This window comes from Typha latifolia, chromosome 2, assembly GCF_019914945.1.
Source record: "Typha latifolia isolate L0001 chromosome 2, TyphaL0001v2, whole genome shotgun sequence".
In the NCBI taxonomy this organism is placed as follows: domain Eukaryota; kingdom Viridiplantae; phylum Streptophyta; class Magnoliopsida; order Poales; family Typhaceae; genus Typha; species Typha latifolia.
Window position 1 is genome coordinate 15,671,693 of NC_133087.1, and position 18,674 is coordinate 15,690,366.

General features: G+C 37.6%; 4 protein-coding genes across 6 annotated transcripts; 1 reads left to right on the forward strand and 3 right to left on the reverse strand.

Annotated features, from left to right (window-relative positions):
• The first annotated feature begins 385 nt into the window (after positions 1-385).
• LOC140781046 (protein EARLY STARVATION 1, chloroplastic-like) lies at positions 386-9,798 on the forward strand. Of its 2 annotated transcripts, XM_073126820.1 has the most exons (15): positions 386-608; positions 709-818; positions 913-1,091; positions 1,170-1,302; positions 1,442-1,686; positions 5,020-5,111; positions 5,362-5,555; positions 6,305-6,344; positions 6,865-6,946; positions 7,541-7,618; positions 7,742-7,867; positions 8,168-8,289; positions 8,701-8,740; positions 9,343-9,417; positions 9,526-9,798. In XM_073126820.1, exons 1-15 carry the CDS (start codon positions 458-460, stop codon positions 9,677-9,679), a joined length of 1,821 nt encoding a protein of 606 aa, XP_072982921.1. In that variant the 5' UTR covers positions 386-457; the 3' UTR covers positions 9,680-9,798. The 2 variants fall into 2 exon arrangements, with proteins under 2 accessions (XP_072982921.1, XP_072982922.1); XM_073126821.1 differs by lacking the exons at positions 5,020-5,111; positions 5,362-5,555; positions 6,305-6,344; ... (5 more) ...; positions 9,343-9,417; positions 9,526-9,798 and adding an exon at positions 1,820-1,856 and having other exon boundaries at positions 404-608.
• A 106-nt stretch (positions 9,799-9,904) lies between these two features.
• LOC140781048 (uncharacterized) lies at positions 9,905-10,786 on the reverse strand. Its single transcript, XM_073126824.1, has 2 exons — positions 10,578-10,786; positions 9,905-10,474 (listed from the first exon to the last, which is right to left on the reverse strand). The coding sequence occupies exons 1-2, from the start codon at positions 10,648-10,650 to the stop codon at positions 10,113-10,115; spliced, it is 435 nt and encodes a 144-aa protein (XP_072982925.1). The 5' UTR covers positions 10,651-10,786; the 3' UTR covers positions 9,905-10,112.
• Positions 10,787-10,987: 201 nt separating this feature from the next.
• LOC140781047 (uncharacterized) lies at positions 10,988-15,484 on the reverse strand. Its single transcript, XM_073126823.1, has 10 exons — positions 15,338-15,484; positions 15,172-15,230; positions 15,061-15,101; positions 14,901-14,932; positions 14,366-14,394; positions 13,719-13,755; positions 12,670-12,726; positions 12,117-12,193; positions 11,528-11,601; positions 10,988-11,229 (listed from the first exon to the last, which is right to left on the reverse strand). Exons 1-10 carry the CDS (start codon positions 15,419-15,421, stop codon positions 11,210-11,212), a joined length of 510 nt encoding a protein of 169 aa, XP_072982924.1. The 5' UTR covers positions 15,422-15,484; the 3' UTR covers positions 10,988-11,209.
• A 502-nt stretch (positions 15,485-15,986) lies between these two features.
• On the reverse strand, positions 15,987-18,154 carry LOC140782478 (protein RKD5). Of its 2 annotated transcripts, none has more exons than XM_073129063.1 (5): positions 18,035-18,154; positions 17,669-17,945; positions 17,203-17,420; positions 16,465-16,700; positions 15,987-16,344 (listed from the first exon to the last, which is right to left on the reverse strand). In XM_073129063.1, exons 1-5 carry the CDS (start codon positions 18,135-18,137, stop codon positions 16,150-16,152), a joined length of 1,029 nt encoding a protein of 342 aa, XP_072985164.1. In that variant the 5' UTR covers positions 18,138-18,154; the 3' UTR covers positions 15,987-16,149. The 2 variants fall into 2 exon arrangements, with proteins under 2 accessions (XP_072985164.1, XP_072985166.1); XM_073129065.1 differs by having other exon boundaries at positions 16,224-16,354.
• Positions 18,155-18,674: the final 520 nt, after the last annotated feature.

The following is an 18,674-nucleotide window of genomic DNA, read 5'->3' on the forward strand; positions in this document are numbered from 1 at the left end:
CTAAAGCCCCTCATGTCTTTCTCAGCTCACCACTTCTATTCTATTCTATTCTATTCTCTTCCTCTTCTTTTTTTTTTTCTTTTTTTTTTTTGTTTCTGTTTGACACCTTATATACACACATTTTTCAAAATAATTGTTTTTGACGGAATATTCATTTGGAGAGCAATTTATATAAGGACAGGATTTTTTTTTTCTTCCTTCTTAATCTAAATGCAATTCTAACTATGATGAAAAGATAATACTGTAATATGAATTAACACATAATATAGGGTGTGAAATGACAAAATCCCTGTTATTATTGTTATTATTATTATTAATATAAGAGGACTCAATGTGTGCCAATTGTCTATGGCCCACCACTACCATCCCATTCTCCATCAGCATTCAGCACTACTATATATCACTTTGAAATGGATCTCCACATCAACTTTGATCCCTTTTCCCTTGTTAATCCAACATGGGCATCTCCATCTTCTTCTCCGCCTCCTCCTTTTTCTTCTTCTTCTTCTTCTTCTTCTTCTTCTTCCTTGTATCTTCTATCACGGCCTGTGATAGGTGTGTACATCAATCCAAAGCCACCTATTCCTCCTCTTCTCTAGCTCTCTCTGGTATATATATATATATACATATATTTTTCAAACTACCTTCAAATTTGATACGCTTTTCTTCTTGGAACTCTTAACTTAGTTTGATTCATCCTTCATGTAGCTGGAGCTTGTGGGTATGGCTCCATGGCTTTGGGCTTCAATGGAGGGTATATTGCTGCTGGAAGCTCTTCCCTTTACAGAGAAGGAGTTGGATGTGGAGGATGCTTTCAGGTGAATTAATCTTAACTCCTCCTTCTAAATCATATCAAGACTAGCTTTATTTTTTTATGTTGTTTTTTAGCTATTTGGGATTACTGGGGTGCAGATTAGATGCAAAAATGCAAAGTTTTGCAGCAGTGGAGGGGTTAAAGTTATTCTCACAGACCTCAACAGGAGTAATCACACAGATTTCTTGCTAAGTAGTCAAGCTTTTATGGCTATGGCCAAAGCTGGGATGGCCCAGGAGATGAGGAAACTTGGAATAGTGGACATCGAGTACAAGAGGTAATAACTCCTCCCCTTATTCCACTTCTTTGGTTGAATAACTATGCCCCCACCTTATTTATTCCATTCTTTTATCAGGATATCTTGTGAGTATAAGAATAAGAACCTCTCTATCCGAGTGGAAGAGAATAGCCGAAGGCCCAACTATTTAGCCATCAAGTTCCTTTACCAAGGAGGCCAAACTGACATTGTGGCAGTGGATGTAGCCCAGGTATCAGTCAACTGCCAACTACCGCAGTAATAGGAGTGCAATAAAGTTGAAAAATTAATAAATGACGAAGTCTTTATAATTTCAAATATTAGATTATAGTTAGGACTAAAAATTTTATTATTGTTGTTGTTATTGATAGGCCGGGATGACAAACTGGCGGTTTATGAGCCGGGACTACGGTCCGGTTTGGAGCACCGACCGGGTGCCGGCCGGACCGCTACAATTCCGAATGGTGGTCACCGGCGGCTACGACGGAAAGTGGGTATGGGCCGAGAAGGAAGTTTTGCCAGCCCAGTGGACCGCTGGCCCGGTCTACGACGTGGGGCTTCAGATCACTGATGTAGCCCAAGAGGGCTGCTATCCTTGTGATACACAAGAGTGGAAGTAAGACTAATACTTCTCTGACCATCACTACTTCCCTTTTTTCTCATTTAAGAAAGATGTGGGTCGCTAACATGCTGGATTTTGTGATCTTTGCTCTTTTTTCTTCCTCCTCATTGTACATTGAATGAGGCAGTATGATATAAGCCATAGTTGGTGTGCTTCAATTCAAAGTTCACATGCCAAGCTACTGCGAATGAGTATCTTCCACATATGAGGTCATCTCATGTGTTTGACCCCTAAAGCTGCCAAGATTGGTTGGTGTGCATCCAAATGTTTAATTAAGAGCAATCACCTTGTTATGAGTGGGGTTAGTACGTGAGATTAGATTAAACAGACAGGTTGGTGTGTGTGTGTGTGTCTTATTAGAATCATCCAGTAATCATCTCCGTTGGCTCTTTGCTGCCTTTTGACTGAGATTGTTGGACAATTAAAGACCTAGTTAATGGAATCTAGTGGTGAATTGAACCCAAATGACTAAAATATACCCATGCAACTGAGGGATTGGTTGGGATTGTTAGTTGCCTGTCTGATTCCTGGTTTAGCAGAGCATCATGCAATGAATCTTGGTCTTTGCAAATCTCTAGATCTCTTCTTGGATTTTTCCAATGGGGATGGTGATTGATATCCAAATGTCTCATTTGTCCTTCCTCTCTCTGTCGACTCCAAGCTTTACCAGAAGAGAACCTGAGAGGCTTGTTCGGAGATTTCTTCTATCATTGTTCAGTAAATATCTTAGAATTTCTTTGTTAGATCAGATCGCCTCATGAGAAGATCTAGTCTATGTTTTTAATCTCCTAAATTAAGAAATAAAAATAAATTTATAGATATAAATGTGCGATGATGCATAGAAAGCCACACGAAGAGTGTTTGAGATATACGAGCGATGTTTTACATCAAATTAAAAGTCGATAGAGAACTGAGATTTTTTTTATAACAATAAAAAGGCATGAGTTTTTATATTAGTTTATGTAACTAGGTGTTTCTCAATTTTTTTTTAATATTGCCTCATAAATTGTGTCTAGGCTAACTGTGATCATTTAATATTTGGGGAGTCCAATGATACACAAGAGCAGCAAAACATTTTCAACGACTCTTTGATACCACAAATGATTAGTAGTCAATTCTTGCAGCAAATTTGCTCGAAAGAGCAGTTGCAACTGAGCAGGTTTTCCATCAGTTTCAATTGATGGTAACTTTAGATAAACAAAGGCAACATCATCAAAGTTTCAGTAGATATTGGCAACCAACCTTATTTGACAATCACCTACAATAGAAGTCCAATTTTTTGGCCCATATCTTATAATTGGAAGACTAAGAATATATCTAATATAATATAATAGAGTGATCTATAGTTCTGGGCCATTATATGATGCACCCAACCCAATTTATTTATATGGTTGCAGCCCAATAGCGGCCCATTAATGGCCCAAGATCATCTTGTCCATTAATAGTATTAGGATAAGTTTGTGGTTGCATGAGAATGAAATGAATAATAGCCAACCATGCAATGCAAAAAAAAAATTCAATCTGACATGGAACCAGAAACCAATCATATCCATAATCCATTTCATCTCTTATGCCCACGAAAGGGAGAGAGAATAAAATAAAAGCATTGGACTTCGACTTATCCGGTGGATTCTTCTTCTCAGAAAAATACTTATCCGACCTCGTGGACAGTGCGCCATAAAAAAGGCCCCTCCTCCCCTTCGATTACCTCGTCCGACGAAGCTACCGGAGCGCGACACGTGTCGCACGTACTCGACAAGAGGTGACGTGGGCTAATGCTGGCCACTAGGTAGCTGCCACGGGACCTCGACCCACGTAAGCAGGCAGGGTTTATCCGGATCACAACTTCCTGCCACGTCCGCGATCCATAGCCTGCTGACGCGTGGCCGGGCCTCGTCGTACGGTGGATAAGGCGATGGGCCCCGGTGTGCGGTGCTCGTTGCTGCGTGCCACGTCATCGTCATGCAACTGGGGTGGACGGTGATAAGAGATTAAAGACAACGTAAGTTAAGGCGGGTTTAATCAAAATTTTCAATGATATAACATTATGATTAGAGGATAAATCTTATTTCTTGTTTACTTTTAAAGATCTTAAGCCATTTTTTTCAATACAAAAAGAAAAAAAAGAAAAAAAATCGAAGATCATATCATATCTGCTAAAAAGGATCAGTTATGCCACGTGGCATATCGAACTCGGTGGCGTAGCCAAGTTGTCACCGTGGACCCACCACTGAAACCTTTAACGCTTTCCTTTTCGTTTCCCTCCCGATTCCCCCCCCCCCCTCTTCTCCCGAACCGCTTCTTTTTTAAAGCTCCCCAAATCCCGGAGTCTAGACTCCACTTCTTCTTTCTCTTTACCCTCTCGTACAAGTAGAGGACGCGAAGACGAGAGACTGACTGGGTTCCTTCGTCTTCCTCGGTCCCTCGGCTTGGCTTCGGTGCTTGTGATGAGAGATGGCCGCGAGCTCGAGAGGGCTGGTGGCTCCACCACTCCCCCTTTGGCCGAGGCGCACTGTGGCCGCCGGGATCCGCAGCTCCCGCCCCAGCTCCGCGTACGGGAAGTTTGCTAAGGCGGAAGAATGGCGGCTTGACAGTAGAAGGAGCTTGAGGAGGGTTCCGTCTATGCCCTTCCCTTCCCCTCGGTATGAAATCACAATGTTTTGATATTTTATTCTTGACTCGATGGCGCTCGCGGTAGCGTTTTGATCTTGTTTGGTGATGGTAATTTACAAAAAGATTTGGTTTTTAATTGCGGGTAAAAGTAGGCTTGTTTTTTTTTTTTCTAATTTGGTTTCATTTCGTTTTAATTTCTATTTCTATTGCTGGACACCAAACTGAGGTACATTACTCTGTTTAATAAACAAAATCTTTATTCCAAGTGTGTGGCTGTCTGTCATAGACTTTTGTTGGTCAATCTCCACTTCTTTAGTTTCTACATAGAATTTAGAGGCTAGGCTAAGTTGCAACTTTGACAGAGAAAGGCATGTTCTCACTGATTTCAATTATGTTTCCTTAATCAGCATGCACAAGGATTAAAAGAGGGACAATTATAATAAAGAAGTTATATATTTTGGAGTCGTTCCTCATTAATCGGGAATTAAGAGTAACATCTACAAATTTTGATTCTTTTACAAGTTGAAATCATAATCTTGTCATTTTTTATGTTGCCTTCGGGATCGGATATCAGAGGCTTAGTACTATGCCTCATAGGTAGCAAAATTAAATTTAATAATTAACGCATAAATACTGCTTTAAAGATTTTATTGCTTTTGTTATGATGGTGTAGTTTCAAATAATCCTTGATAAATGTTTTCTTCATTATTATAGATCTCAACGGTTGTTCAAAAGACAAGGCTTTTATCCCCAATGCAGTCCAAAATCTTCTCCTCCTCGGTCTCGTGATATTCCACCTAAAAGAGGTTTATTCCATTGCTCCATATCGATTTGGTAATTTTTGAATAATCTTGTAAACGAGGCTGCAAAGATGGGCTGCACTTTTTTGTTTTTAGATTCTGTTCCATCAAGAGTCATTTTGAGGCATACGCTTTGGAATATCTAACTTATGTGCCACGGTTTTCTTTCCAACAACAGAAAGCACCATACTTTATAATTTGTTTTCACCGATGGAACTTTTAAAGAAGTATTTAATCTTTGACATCTTACTTACAGACACCGGGATTGCTAGTGAGAAGGATTGGGGAATCAACTTGCTAGATGAACACGTTAATGAGTCTGGCATTAATGAAGATGGCGGCACGTGGTATAGGGAAAGTGGAGAAGACCTAGGTGATAATGGACATAGATGTCGTTGGGCAAGGATGGGAGGTCAAAGTCATGATGGTTCCTCCGAATGGAAAGAGACTGTATGTTTCTGCTACCTTGGGAGTTTGATCACTGTCAATACTACATATTTTTGATATTATGGTACCTATGTAGATAAAATATGGAGATCTTTTTTCTTATTCAGTGGCTTGTTATAAATCTTATCTTGTGAAAATTATTCGATTTCTATCCTTTTCTCTTACAAAAACCTTATTTAATGTTTGATAATGGAACAACAAAATGGTTTCATATTGTTATTTTTCTCTGCTTGAACACTAATAAGGCTACACTAATTCCCTGCTGCTGTTAAACGTCAATGTAAACGTCATATTGTTACTTTGTAAACGTTCAAATCACTTTCTTGCTTTAAAGAAATAATTTGGCCTTAAAGATGTTATACTTCTTGTTTTGTTCCCATTTAAAAGAGACAAACTGCATTGACTGTGGGAAGCCAAATAACTTAGAATTGAGTGAAATTAAACACTTTAAGTGAAATTTTATCTCTTTTGGCTGAAGCTCCACAACTAGATGAGGTTTGTGATGGCACCAGCAGAAACTTTAAAAGCTACTATTGGCTTTTGTATGGTTACAAGTTACAACTGGACAAAATTTTGAATCTTTGATCTTATGGTCTTCTCCTTGGTTTAATCTTTCACAAACGTTTCTCTCTCCATTAGATTGTTATGCCATATAAAGACTAGCTCTAGACAAAGGTAAACTATAAGTGTGCATTGCTTATTACAATATGTATGTCCATGAATGATTTACTTTTTCTTATTTTACTTGGCAGTGGTGGGAGAAAAGTGACTGGACTGGATACAAAGAATTAGGTAATTTTTCTCCATGATTTCAACACATGTTGATCAGTTCTCTTGGTTGGTACTCCTGCACTTTGTTGAGAAAATTTATCTTCATTCTGTCATCCAAAGAGATAGATAAATACTTCTGATGCGAAAGGTTTACTCCACCAGATGTTTTGGCTCATGTTCTGCAGTTCTAAAATTGAACATGTAATGCTGCTTCATTTTGAAAACTTGTTTATTCGACCAGAATGTATTTATAGTTAAACGTAACTTTTCACTTCCTTCCATTAATTTTGATAAACTTTACCGATTTGATTTCATCTTCATGATTGCAAGAAAGTTTTGGCCTTTCTGTAGAATATGCAGAGCACTAGTGGTTATCTAAACAAATAATGTTTATGTCTATGATGTATCTCAACTGTGTTTATCTATCTATACACAAAATTTGCTTGACCCTGATAAATCAACTTCTTCAGACTTAATGTTATGCTCTTAGTACTATCAGTGGGCTAGAGGCTATTATCATTTTTATCAAAATTTTCTTTAGGTGCGGAAAAGTCTGGAAAAAATGCTGATGGCGATGTATGGTGGGAAACATGGAAAGAAGTTCTTTACCAAGACGAATGGAGGTATAACAATATTGAATATGATACCAAATGCAGCTGGGTTACCAGTTAGCAAATTCTACATTTACTTATTTCTTTGGTATGCATAGTATATGAAAAGATTTCTTTTTGTGCCCTTTGGGTAATATCGGAAGAAAATTAACCTTGCATATATCAATTTCTTGAGAAGCATGCGTGCAGACTTTCAGGAAAGAAATGAATATCCATGAAAAGCACAATAACAGTAGGGTGTGATCATGTAATCAGTGTAGGTATGTTTACCACCCCGTGGAGTACAAGAAAGAAAGGAGCAACTCCGTTCTAAGACTAAACATATCAAGTTTGAGCATGATGTTTAATCCTCTTCTATATGTATGACAAATGTGCATGCATATTTAAAGTCTTGGGTTCTTTTCACATACCTTTCACTATATAAGGGTGTTTGTGGAGCTCTGTTTCCTCTCTTTTGATGATGTGAAATATCAGAGGAAATTTTGACTAGTAGCCTTAAGTTGGATGACTGGGTAAGAAACTTATAGGAATAGTATGTTTGTTACAGCAAAATTAATTTTCTCTAGTGACATTGATTCACCAAAAGAGCCTCAATTTCAACTGCAGTAATCTTGCAAGAATAGAGAGGAGTGCAGAAAAACAAGCAAAATCAGGCATTGAAAATGCTGGATGGTATGAAAGATGGTAAGGAACATGACAAGATATGCCTCTGTGATATGCTTTCTTATCCGGGTTTAGGAATTCTTTTTATATTTCGGTCATCTATGGGAGTATTGGTTCTGGATAACGAAAATCTATTGCTTCTAGGTGGGAAAAGTATGACGCAAAAGGTTGGACAGAGAAAGGAGCTCATAAGTATGGAAGATTGAATGAACAATCCTGGTGGGAGAAGTGGGGAGAGCATTATGATGGGAGAGGCTTTGTACTCAAATGGTTAGTTTGCCTTTTACTAGTCAGTTCTTCTATCATCCAATAAAAGGTTTACTTTTCAAACAAATTATGAATAGGAAGCTAAGCTTTCCTAGTCCATTATTGATAGTTCACACCATGCTACAGTAGAGGTATGCACAAGTAGAGAAAGGTGCTCGATATGTTGGTTAGACACTAATGCACTTCATGTCTGTATGTGTTTCTGTTTATAACTACCATATACATGCATGTACAACACAGATCTGCACACATATTGCAAATATACTTTCAACTTGCTTAGCCAAATTCCTCTTTTTTTCACAGGACAGATAAATGGGCAGAGACAGAATTAGGCACCAGATGGGGAGACAAATGGGAGGAAAAGTTTTGTGCTGGCATAGGTTCACGACATGGGGAGACATGGCATGTATCTCCTACTGGTGATCGTACGTGTTTTCTTCTTCAATAGGGACATAAATTCCTCACTTTTCCATAGTGACGATCCTATAGTTCACCCTTCACTCTCAGTGTTCAAAAGTGCAATATAATTTCTTCAGTATGCAATTGGTATCCTTCAATGTTCGCAGCTACATTCTATGTTTACTTGTAGTTAGAAACAAAGTTCTATCATCAAGCGTTACAGTTCAGGTAAACAAGTACTGATAGTGGCTCCTGTCATGTTGTTCTTGTCTTATACAAATATTATGTTAAAATTTCACGGTGAGATAACTGATAATCAGTTAGCAAACATACTGAAGGAGCATGATGGAGTTTTGCCCACTAAAAATGCTTGCATCTTTTCTTTGTTTTCTTAATATTTTTTTTTCATCGTTTCACTTGATTCTTTTGCTTTTCAGGGTGGTCAAGAACGTGGGGAGAAGAGCACTTTGGGAATGGGTATGGCTAGGATCTTATCATTACATTTCTTAATATGAATCAACATAGTAGTATAACCTCAATAAATTCTATCTGATTCAACTCACCCTCCTTTTCTACTCCAAGCATGTTTCTTTTCTTTTCCGCTCTATCACCTACAGAAGCTTCCTACTTTGCTGAAGAGCATTTTTTTTTGTCCTGACTGTCATGTCTTGACTCTCAGAAATGACAAAGACCAAGTCTCAGAAATGACTCAGAAAAATGACGAGTAATAACAGCTGGTGTCCTTAATATGTATATTTCCTCACAATTTTGCCCATGACAGTATATGAATATATGGTTGCAAAAAGAAACTTGTTCTAATTCAACATATCATACGTGAAGTCACGGGCAGAGCCGATTACATCAATACATCAAGTGACCTGCTTAGAGAGCAGTGATGCCTAGCACTTCCAAACTACCAAAATATATTGAGTCAGTATCAGGCCTATTCTTGCAAATAGCAGAGCAAAGCTGCAATTTTCTAGACTTCAATTCTTGATATTTCGCACAAGGACACATGGCCCCTTGTTCCTTCTATGAGACACTTCAATTCTTGACTTTAGCTGTTTACTTTGTTACAGGAAAGTACACAAATATGGTAAAAGCACAACAGTTGAAAGCTGGGATATTGTTGTGGATGAAGAGACCTACTATGAGTAAGATGACTCAGTTTCACTCTCTCTCAGTTCTCCTAGGCTTTGAATCTTCTGCATAACTACTCTCATGCTACAGAAGTTGAATTAACACTTGTTTTCTCATTAAAGGGCTGAACCACACTATGGATGGGCGGATGTCGTCGGAGATTCTACACAATTGCTGTCAATACAACCTCAAGAAAGGCCACCAGGGGTGTTCCCAGTTCTTGATTTCGGCTCTTCACTGCCGCAGACCGAAGATCCTCCCACCTGCTCATTGTGAAGAGTTGCAGGAAGTCCTAAATTTTTGTTGGACTCCAATGTTTATTTTTTTTGTTTCACTTTTATTGTATAAGACCCTCCCCGGTATCTAATTTATTCAGCTCTCATCAGTTTCGTTCATCAGTTGGAGTTGTCCTTTCTTTGTGGCATTTGTATTTCTCCTTTCATATCTTGGAGCTTAAAAGATATATCAGATTGCAGGGTTGATAAATCGAATACCCATGAATTACCAAGAATAACGATGGCACTTCTATTTCATTTTTATTATTTTATTTTATTTTTTGCTACTGTAACTCAAATTACAAGAGGCTTTTTTCTCCATATAACAAGCATCAAATAACCAAATACACCAAATATTAAAGTAAAAAAAACACTAAACGCACCAAATCAAAAACAATTGAAAGAGGAAAGAATCATGACCTTATGCTTGTAATTTATATCCTCCGATCCAATCTAGTGCTACTAACAGAGGACTTCTGTGCACAGGCTAAAACCGTCACCTTCTTCATCTCCTTCCTACTCCTCCCCGGCGCCGACCTTCTAACCCCTTCAGCATTCTTCCAATTCCTTCTCTTCGCCAATTCGACCGCGACAGGGGGTTCTTGCGCAACCTTCTCCTCTGCCGTCTCCCGTTTCTTTCTCTTGAGCCTCTCGTTCCTCCGAGCCGAGTAGAGCTCATACAACCTCCCTCTCTCAAACAAAGGGCTAGTTTCAGTACCCAAAACCTCACGGTTTCCTGTGACTCCTTTCGCCATTGCCGCCAGCTCCGGGAAGTGGGCCTCTGTGGTACTGCTGGCTGGAAGGACAGGGGAAAAATCGGATCTTTTAACAGATTAGAAACAGAAATGGACAAGTTTTGGAAGAGGGGAAGATTGAAATGGGCAGTTGGGTGTTACAACCTGGTGGTGGGGTTCGAACTGGGCGAGGGCGTAGACGACGATGAGATACGGGTAGAGGTGATCTTCGATCCATTAGAGACCTCCGATAAATACAAAAGGGGATGGGAAGTGGAGAGATTTTGATGGAATAATATGGAGGATGGAGGATGGAGGATGGAGGTGAGATTGGATAGTGACGAACTGTACCCTTTCTGGCTTTCTATGAGTAGTTATACTTTGTTTTGATTTCTTTCCCACTTTATCTATCCTGTTCAAGTTTAGCCAGCCGCCAGGACGATGAGTTTTCTTTAAATAGATGGAGGATCTTTTTAAATTATAACTAAAAGTAGTACTTAGAGAAGATAATGATTGATTTTATCTTGTATTATTCTGCGGCTCTCGCTGGTTCAGATTTTTAATAGCCCAAGAAATCGATTGAATCTATCTGTACAATCTACCAAAAGGAGGAGAAAGAATACATATTGGCATGTCTACATGAATGGTGTCAAACAGTTGAATAGAAGAAAAATAAAACATAAAGGATACTATTACAATCAACAGATCTAATTTATTCACGGAAACCACTAGATATTACGACACGGTCCTGGAGATCATATCATGACCAGAGACTCACTGCCAAGGAATTCAGCATCTTATATCCTGCAGTTCGCCGCTGAAGAAAGAAATAATACTATGCATGAATGAATTTGTAAGAAAGAATAATGTACAGAGTTGCAAACAAATTTAGCACCATGTCACATATTGTTTGGGTTTACAGGGAACAGAGGGCTAAACTAATAGACCTTGAGTTTGATATATATATATATATATATAGTTTTTTAAGTGCTTTAGAAGATGATCGCTATGTGTTATTCATCTAAAAAGATTATGCAGTGAGTCAACGAAAATAAAAACAAGAAATACAAATAGATCTACTAAAACTGCATGAACAAGCAAAAGAGCACACTCACTGCAGTAGACGAACTGGTTAAAATCCAATGTCACTCTTCCTTCCTTACTTGTGTCGAAGGAGTTGAACAAATTCCTGCAGACACAGCAGATAGATGAATTATATACTTAAGTAACAGGCTTAAAACCATTTTGGGTGTAAAACCAAAAAACAAAAATCCAAATGAAGTTATGTATCAATGTCATATACAATGCAGCAGCATCAAGGATAGCAGCATCCCATGGATTCATGCATCTGTTTTTACAAATTAGGCGGATATAATTCTTGCTTCATAATCTACCAAACATTGCCATTCTCATCAGGTTTTATGACTACAATGCAATAAAATCTTCACATTCATAATACAAAACTAGAAAATAAGATGGGCAAAGAAGGTACAATGTTCAGTGAATTTATACATGAAGCTTCATCCTAGTATCCTACCAGAATAATCAATGAGAAAAAATAAAATAAAATGGTTCAAGTTAATGTACTGTCTCTTAGATGGAAATCAGTGTTGAATGATCAAAATCATGCACAAACTAATTAGCTTAAAGATAAAGATTATAATGTACAAAATGAGTTGTCATCAAGTATTATAATATACGTACCGAGCTGACTGTACAAATATACAAAGAGATATGAACTCATCCAACCGAACCATTCCCATCTTGTTCTTATCGAAGCTCTAAGTACAATCAAAAGAAATGTCAATATTTTTCAAGAAATAAAAAAAAGCATATGAAAAGGAGATGATCAGATAGCAGAGCTGCAGTAGCAAGAAAAAGTAATTATGGACATATACTTCAATTTACATTAAGATTTCTTCTCATGATCAACAATTTTAATTATAGCCAAGAATATTACTTTCCTATACAATAATACTAGGACAGGTACGCAGCCTTGATACTGTTGTCCCCGAGGCTAGAAGATTACAGGATTTCCATTAAATCCATATACTTCAAAGTTCAAAGGACCTACTATAATCCCTTCATCATTTTCATGTAGTATAATGATGTGATCTTAGTATCCCAACCATTTGTTTGCTTTTATACAAACAAACTTTCATCCATTTGCAACTAACTGGAAAAGTAAAAGGAGATATACATAAATTCAAGTATTTCATCTTTGATTCTTTATCCAATAACGGAGTACGCCAAGTACCTCACATACTGTGTAGAAGGCTGGTGAATCGAGGGAAAAGCCAAGTTTGAGTAATGCCTGTAATGATGTTTCATAGAAGATGATCAACTTAGCATTTACAGAAAAAGAAGATGAAGAGAACTTAAACAAATAAAACAATGAGTGTATCATGCAAGAAAAAGTCATGGTAAAATGTATTTACAGGTGCAAACAGGTCAGATATAAAGTTATCCATGTTAGCACCAAGGCATGACATAATATGCACTTACAACAGTATTCACCAAGCTTTCCTGAAAAATATACTAATAGAATTTATGAATTAACTTGTTTTAATAGCGTGTCTTGGTATAGGAGGCTATAAAGGTCTCTCACAAAGAAATATCTACAGAAGGAATGTGCTGATTGTTGCAAATAGGTGTCATGCGAAGGCTTTATCCATGTTGGTAAAAAGTTATGACATCAGTTGCACAAATGATAATAATTCATCAGCATTTCGTGAAAGAATAAAAATAACTGGTTTACAAAAGCAAATTCTTGGTACACACATGAGGAAGGATTCCAAGGTCCTACAAGCGATTTGCGGCCCCCATGCCTATTTGGAACCACTCCAATAAGTGAGACTAGCTTGATATGAGCGAGTCTGAAATAACAGGTTGCTATGTTGGTTTTTGACGTGAGAAAGAAGTGATGCAGTCTGATCTACTTTAATGAGACAAATATGTTGTTGTAAATAACTTACTATTGAACTCAAAGTGAGTGTTGCTTTTGTTCTTTACAAATCACTATGCATTATATCATAATAAAAATTGTACCTTGATCCAATTACTAACTTCCTGACAGAGTATTTACAACCATAAAATTAAGATGGACACTCAGTAATATCTGATTCAAGAGTAATACAGGAAAAGATTAAAAGAATGCTAAAGAGGATAAAAGAAACTTGACAGACATTTTTCTTTTCAAAACAAGAGCAATCCAAAGATTATTATGTCATTAATCTAAATTGTAGACTGTCTTGATTAATAGTACTTCAATGGGCATCAGTTGCAAAATATTGACAACTATAGTACCTCATAAACATCATCTGGCTGGAGAAATCCACGTCCCCTACATAGGAAGCAAACATAAAGTAAAAGAAGATTTAAGGCAAACTTCATGTTGTATCAGAATTCAACACAATGAGAGTTTTGAAGACCTTAGATGAATCACAGAATAGGTCAATATAGGTTGGCACCAGGGGTTTACGCCCCTATTACAGTGTTGATACACTGGAAATCCTTGCAGTGGAGAATAACCCATAAGACAGCAAACTGCAGGATATCTCTACACATATGTAGATAAACTCCTGTTCTAGTTCATTGTTATTGTTATGATTATATCTCTCAGAAATATACAATGCAAGAGGCTATCCTTGAATCTAGGTATTCTGTTGTTGGAGTTCCAGACATTTGTTACAGACCTAAGCACTTCCCACCTGTGCAGCCGAAAAACTAGGGGATCTGATCACATTGAATCTACTTATGCTATTAGTTTTATACATGAAAATATCTAATCATAAAAGTTGCATACTGAAAATACTAAATATACAAGAGATGTACCGAGTACTGGCAGACAAATATTAATAAAACTAGACCAGTTAAGGCTAAGCAAACCATCTCAATGAAGTTTATCATCAAACATGACAACATGTATGTAGAGCATGAATACAATGGCAGACCTTTCTAACGCTGAGAAGACATTTTGAACCTGCAAAGATTTTGAAAAATGTTAGCATAAGCAGAAGAAGCAACTGCATGAAAAGTTTAGCCTATATAGTGAACTACAAAATGAGTGCACATTCTTCATGACAGAGAAAAACATTGAAAATGAAAAATAAATCTTAACATTTCATCAATATAAAATCAAACTGCAATATAGAAAAGGAAAAAAAAACTAATCAAACAATTTAATTTATCTGAAAAAAAATCATCAAAATTTTATTCTTCTAAAATTTGAAATCTTAAGGAGATGAGATATATATCTCACTGAAGTGGCCAAAAGGTTGAAAATGAAACCTACTTGAAAATTCTTATCTTGCAGAAGATATCATATTCTTTAATGTTAACTACTACTTGAACTGACTTTATATAGATATTTCGAGATAAAACTAGAGTAATAAAGTACAGTCAAAGTTCAACCCTTGTCAACAAAATATAGGCATATACTTCTCCAAAAGACCACCATGAGTCTATAATGAAATCTAAAATACTAACCTTGAGCAAGAACTTGTTAAGAGCTACAAATTCTGCAAGAGAAAACCATAGAACTACATAAATCAATTGATGGAAAGTAAGAGAACAATGCATCAATGAGCAATCAAGAACCTTAACGGCAGCAAACAAATAGATATCATCAATATATCAAAGCACCCACCTTCAAAATTCATGGTGCCGTTCCTATCAAAGTCGTACATCCTACGAAAATCGCAATCACACGTCAATTAATCACCAAGAGAACAAGTAAATAGAAAGAACGGAAGATAACCTTATCATTTGCTGAACGATGGAGAGAGTGAAATTGAGGTTTCCGACGGCGAGAGCGCTCTGATCGCCATCTCCCGCAACACATCGAGATGGCAAAATTTAGGGTTCAGGTCCAAATCGGAGCAGGCAGGAAAAGGAGGAGAATAGGGTTTAGGGTTTTAACAAACCTGGAGCTGAGGAGCCGTGACGTTTCCTGTGTGATTGGAATCAACGCGATCGAACCACTCTCTCAGAGCTCCGCCGTTCTCCATCGCCGGAAACGACAACGATCCCAAATAAAGAAGTGGTGGGAAAATTGAAGGTCGGAGAAGGTATTTATAAGTAGCGTTTGGGTCGAACAATTGTGGGCGGATTTGCTGCAGCGTCGAATATAGAAGTTTACTACATTGGGTGCGTTGCAGGCTTTGATAGGATATAGGATGGCAGTTATTTTGCAAAATAAGGTCACTTTTCACTTTCACTTTCACTTTCACTTTCACTTTCCCTTTCACTTTCACTTTCACTTTCAATTTCAATGGATTAATATGCCCTGTATATGTCCACTTTGCTCATATTTCTATGCAATGCATATACAACTCCGGCTAAAATTGAGAGATTGAGAGTCAGAATCATCTTAATAGCAAGTTATAATTATAGTAAATATTAATTAGCATCCATTCCATTCTCGAATCACAAATAATTAAAGAGATATTAGATACCAAAATCAACTCTAATCACAAATAATTATTGACTCTTGAATGATTAAAAAAATCCTAAATTTTTAAAATAGTAAGATTAAGCAATAAAACTCAATTATTAAGAATAAAATCATGCTAATACCAAAAATTGAAGTCCTTTTCATGCAAATGGCACTTCTTTTTTAGCAGCACAAGATACATGCCTCTCTTCATAGCTCTCGATTTGAGATGGATACATGCATTATATTTCTAACATATTAGTTGAATCAAACAGTAGAGCAGAGCAAGTCATAGGCATTTTTTTATCTCTTGCTCAGACCTTTTGCTCTATGCCTTCTCTTGAACACGTCTTGCCTAAACCTCTTGGTTTCCCTCTGCAAGTCCATGGAAGGGCTCTTCTCAATGGCTTTCTTCTCCATTTCGAGCATTCGCTGCCTCTTCGTGGCCGCCTTGACGGCTGCCGCGTTCTTCTCCTCCTCCTGTCGACGAACCTCCTCCTGTACATCACTTAAAAAATTTGAAGGTCAGAAAGCAACATTATATGTGAAGAGAACTTATAACTAATTTATTAAGGATATAAAAGAAAGAAATAAAGATGGAGAAGTATGTATACATACCTGGAGATCACAAACGAGGGAATTGATAGACTTAATCTTACGATGAGGCCAACGAGGTATGCCGAATTCTCTACATTTTCTCTTCAGTACGGTGAGTCCAATCTTCAAATTTTTTGAGGCTTCCATGATTGGAAGATTGAAGTAGCTCACAATGTCAGAGAAGGCGATACTAGCAACATGCTGTGAAGCTGCTCTTGATCCCTTCTTGATGGATGCTCTAATTCCTGCCTTCTTTCCTATAAATCACCAGGGGGGGAATAAAATAGGAACGAATTGATTCTCATATATATATATATATATATATCTTACATTGTACTACTTCGTTTACACACTCAGTATCTCCTCCTTTCTTTTCTTTTCTTTTTTTTTCTAGAAATTAACTCGTTCTGACTTAATTTATCTCTGCAAAAGTATAGTAGAAATAGTTTGATTATTTAGCGGCTTGCTTTTGGCACAACATATTGATGCCAATGATTATAAGGATAGTTTGGTTATTATTTATATTATTAGTTTTGGATGAAAAATATAACACTTACAATATGCACTTAAGTTTTAAATATGGAGGTGTAAGTTAAATTCAGGGAACTAGTACCGATAAACTATAATTTTTTTTGTTTTTACTATTAACTAATAATATAACGCAACAAGAAGTGAATCAGAGTACTATATCAGAGTGAAATGAATATACTGGTTAAGATTTTGCTTGTGCACAATAAATGCAGTAAAAGATACTCTCACCTGCTGCACTTTTGTGGCTTTCTTGAGGATTTGATACTAAGAGTAATGAATCATTCCGTATGAATAAATCTTCATCACAAGCTGGCTTCCACTCCTCTGAATCTGGAACCCCTTCTGAATCAAAGTTTATCAGCCTTGCAGTTTCTCTTGCGCACTGCAGCTGGAAAACCTTCTGGAGATCCCAATACAAAGATGGTATAGACCTCAATCTCGCATCTCTGGAGTAGACAGAAGATAAGATTTATCAAGGATTAAACTGTAAGGAAATTGCAATCCAAATCTAAAGAACATCATCAAACTCCTCAAGGATCTAAGCTCACAGCATTTAAAAGGAAAAGAAAAAGAAGCCTCTTGACCCAGTTCATATATCTCTGAACAAAGAAGATGAGTGTGTTTGATATGCAATCACAACCAAGATGCTCATCGAGATTCACTCAAATAAACCTTTAGCTTCTTTATGGCTTACCTGCAGGAGAAAAGGAGTGGAGGGATTGCAAAATTAGGCAAGGAGGGAGCTACAGCGGAGTCGAACGCAAGAATGCAGCGCCAGAGCCCAATCATTTGCCCTTCCCGAAACCGATGCCGGCGCGAGTCGTCTGCCGCCAGCTCGGTCGCGAGCAAGGAAAAAGGAATAGGAGAAGGGCTCTCATGGCAGGATGTGGAAGAGAAGATGAACTCCCTCTCTATGATCTCCTCTGAGTCCTTGTCTGCAGCTTGGTAGACATGCACACTCCTTATCAGCTCTGCACTTAGAAGAAAGAATGAGAACAGAGACTAATTAGGAGGATGAGAGTTTCATAAAGGAAAAGAGCTCAGAAGGGCAGAAAGGGACCATCGTTGTGTATGTTTCTGAAGAGAGCTAAAGCAGAGAGAAGAGGAGTAGAGAAAGAGGAGGAGGAGGAGGAGGAGGAGGAGGAGGTATTGGAGGAGTCCATTCAAAATTTTTGTGTTAGAGAGAGAGAGAAAGAGAAAGAGAGAGGATAAGGGGGAGGGTGGGGAGAATGGCATGGAGGAGTATTTGGATGTATCTATATGCAGCATAAGGTTGTTAAAGACCATGCATGTAAGAAGTTGGCAGGTTATACTACTGGTCAGTCAGCAATTGCTTTTGGCCTTTTGTTTTATTTCTCTATCAACTATTAACATATAACTATATACTCATTAATGTAAATTGTTCAGGAGTCTATATATAGATTTTCTCGTAGAGGTGATACCCAGATATATATGTATATATCTTATCAAAGCAAAAGAAAAGGGTGAGAAGAGGAGGGATTTGAGGGAGTAGCAACAAGTGGCGGTGCTGGGCTTTTGTCGAGCAGTGGGGAGTGCAGCACCAATTGCGTGAAGGAATAGATAGCAGACAAGAGTGAGAAAGAGAGTATAAATCAACAACTCCATGAAAAGCGCAGGGGGTCTGCTAAAGAGTTCGTTGAAGGAGTTTGTCACCTTGCTATCTATATAATATCAACAAC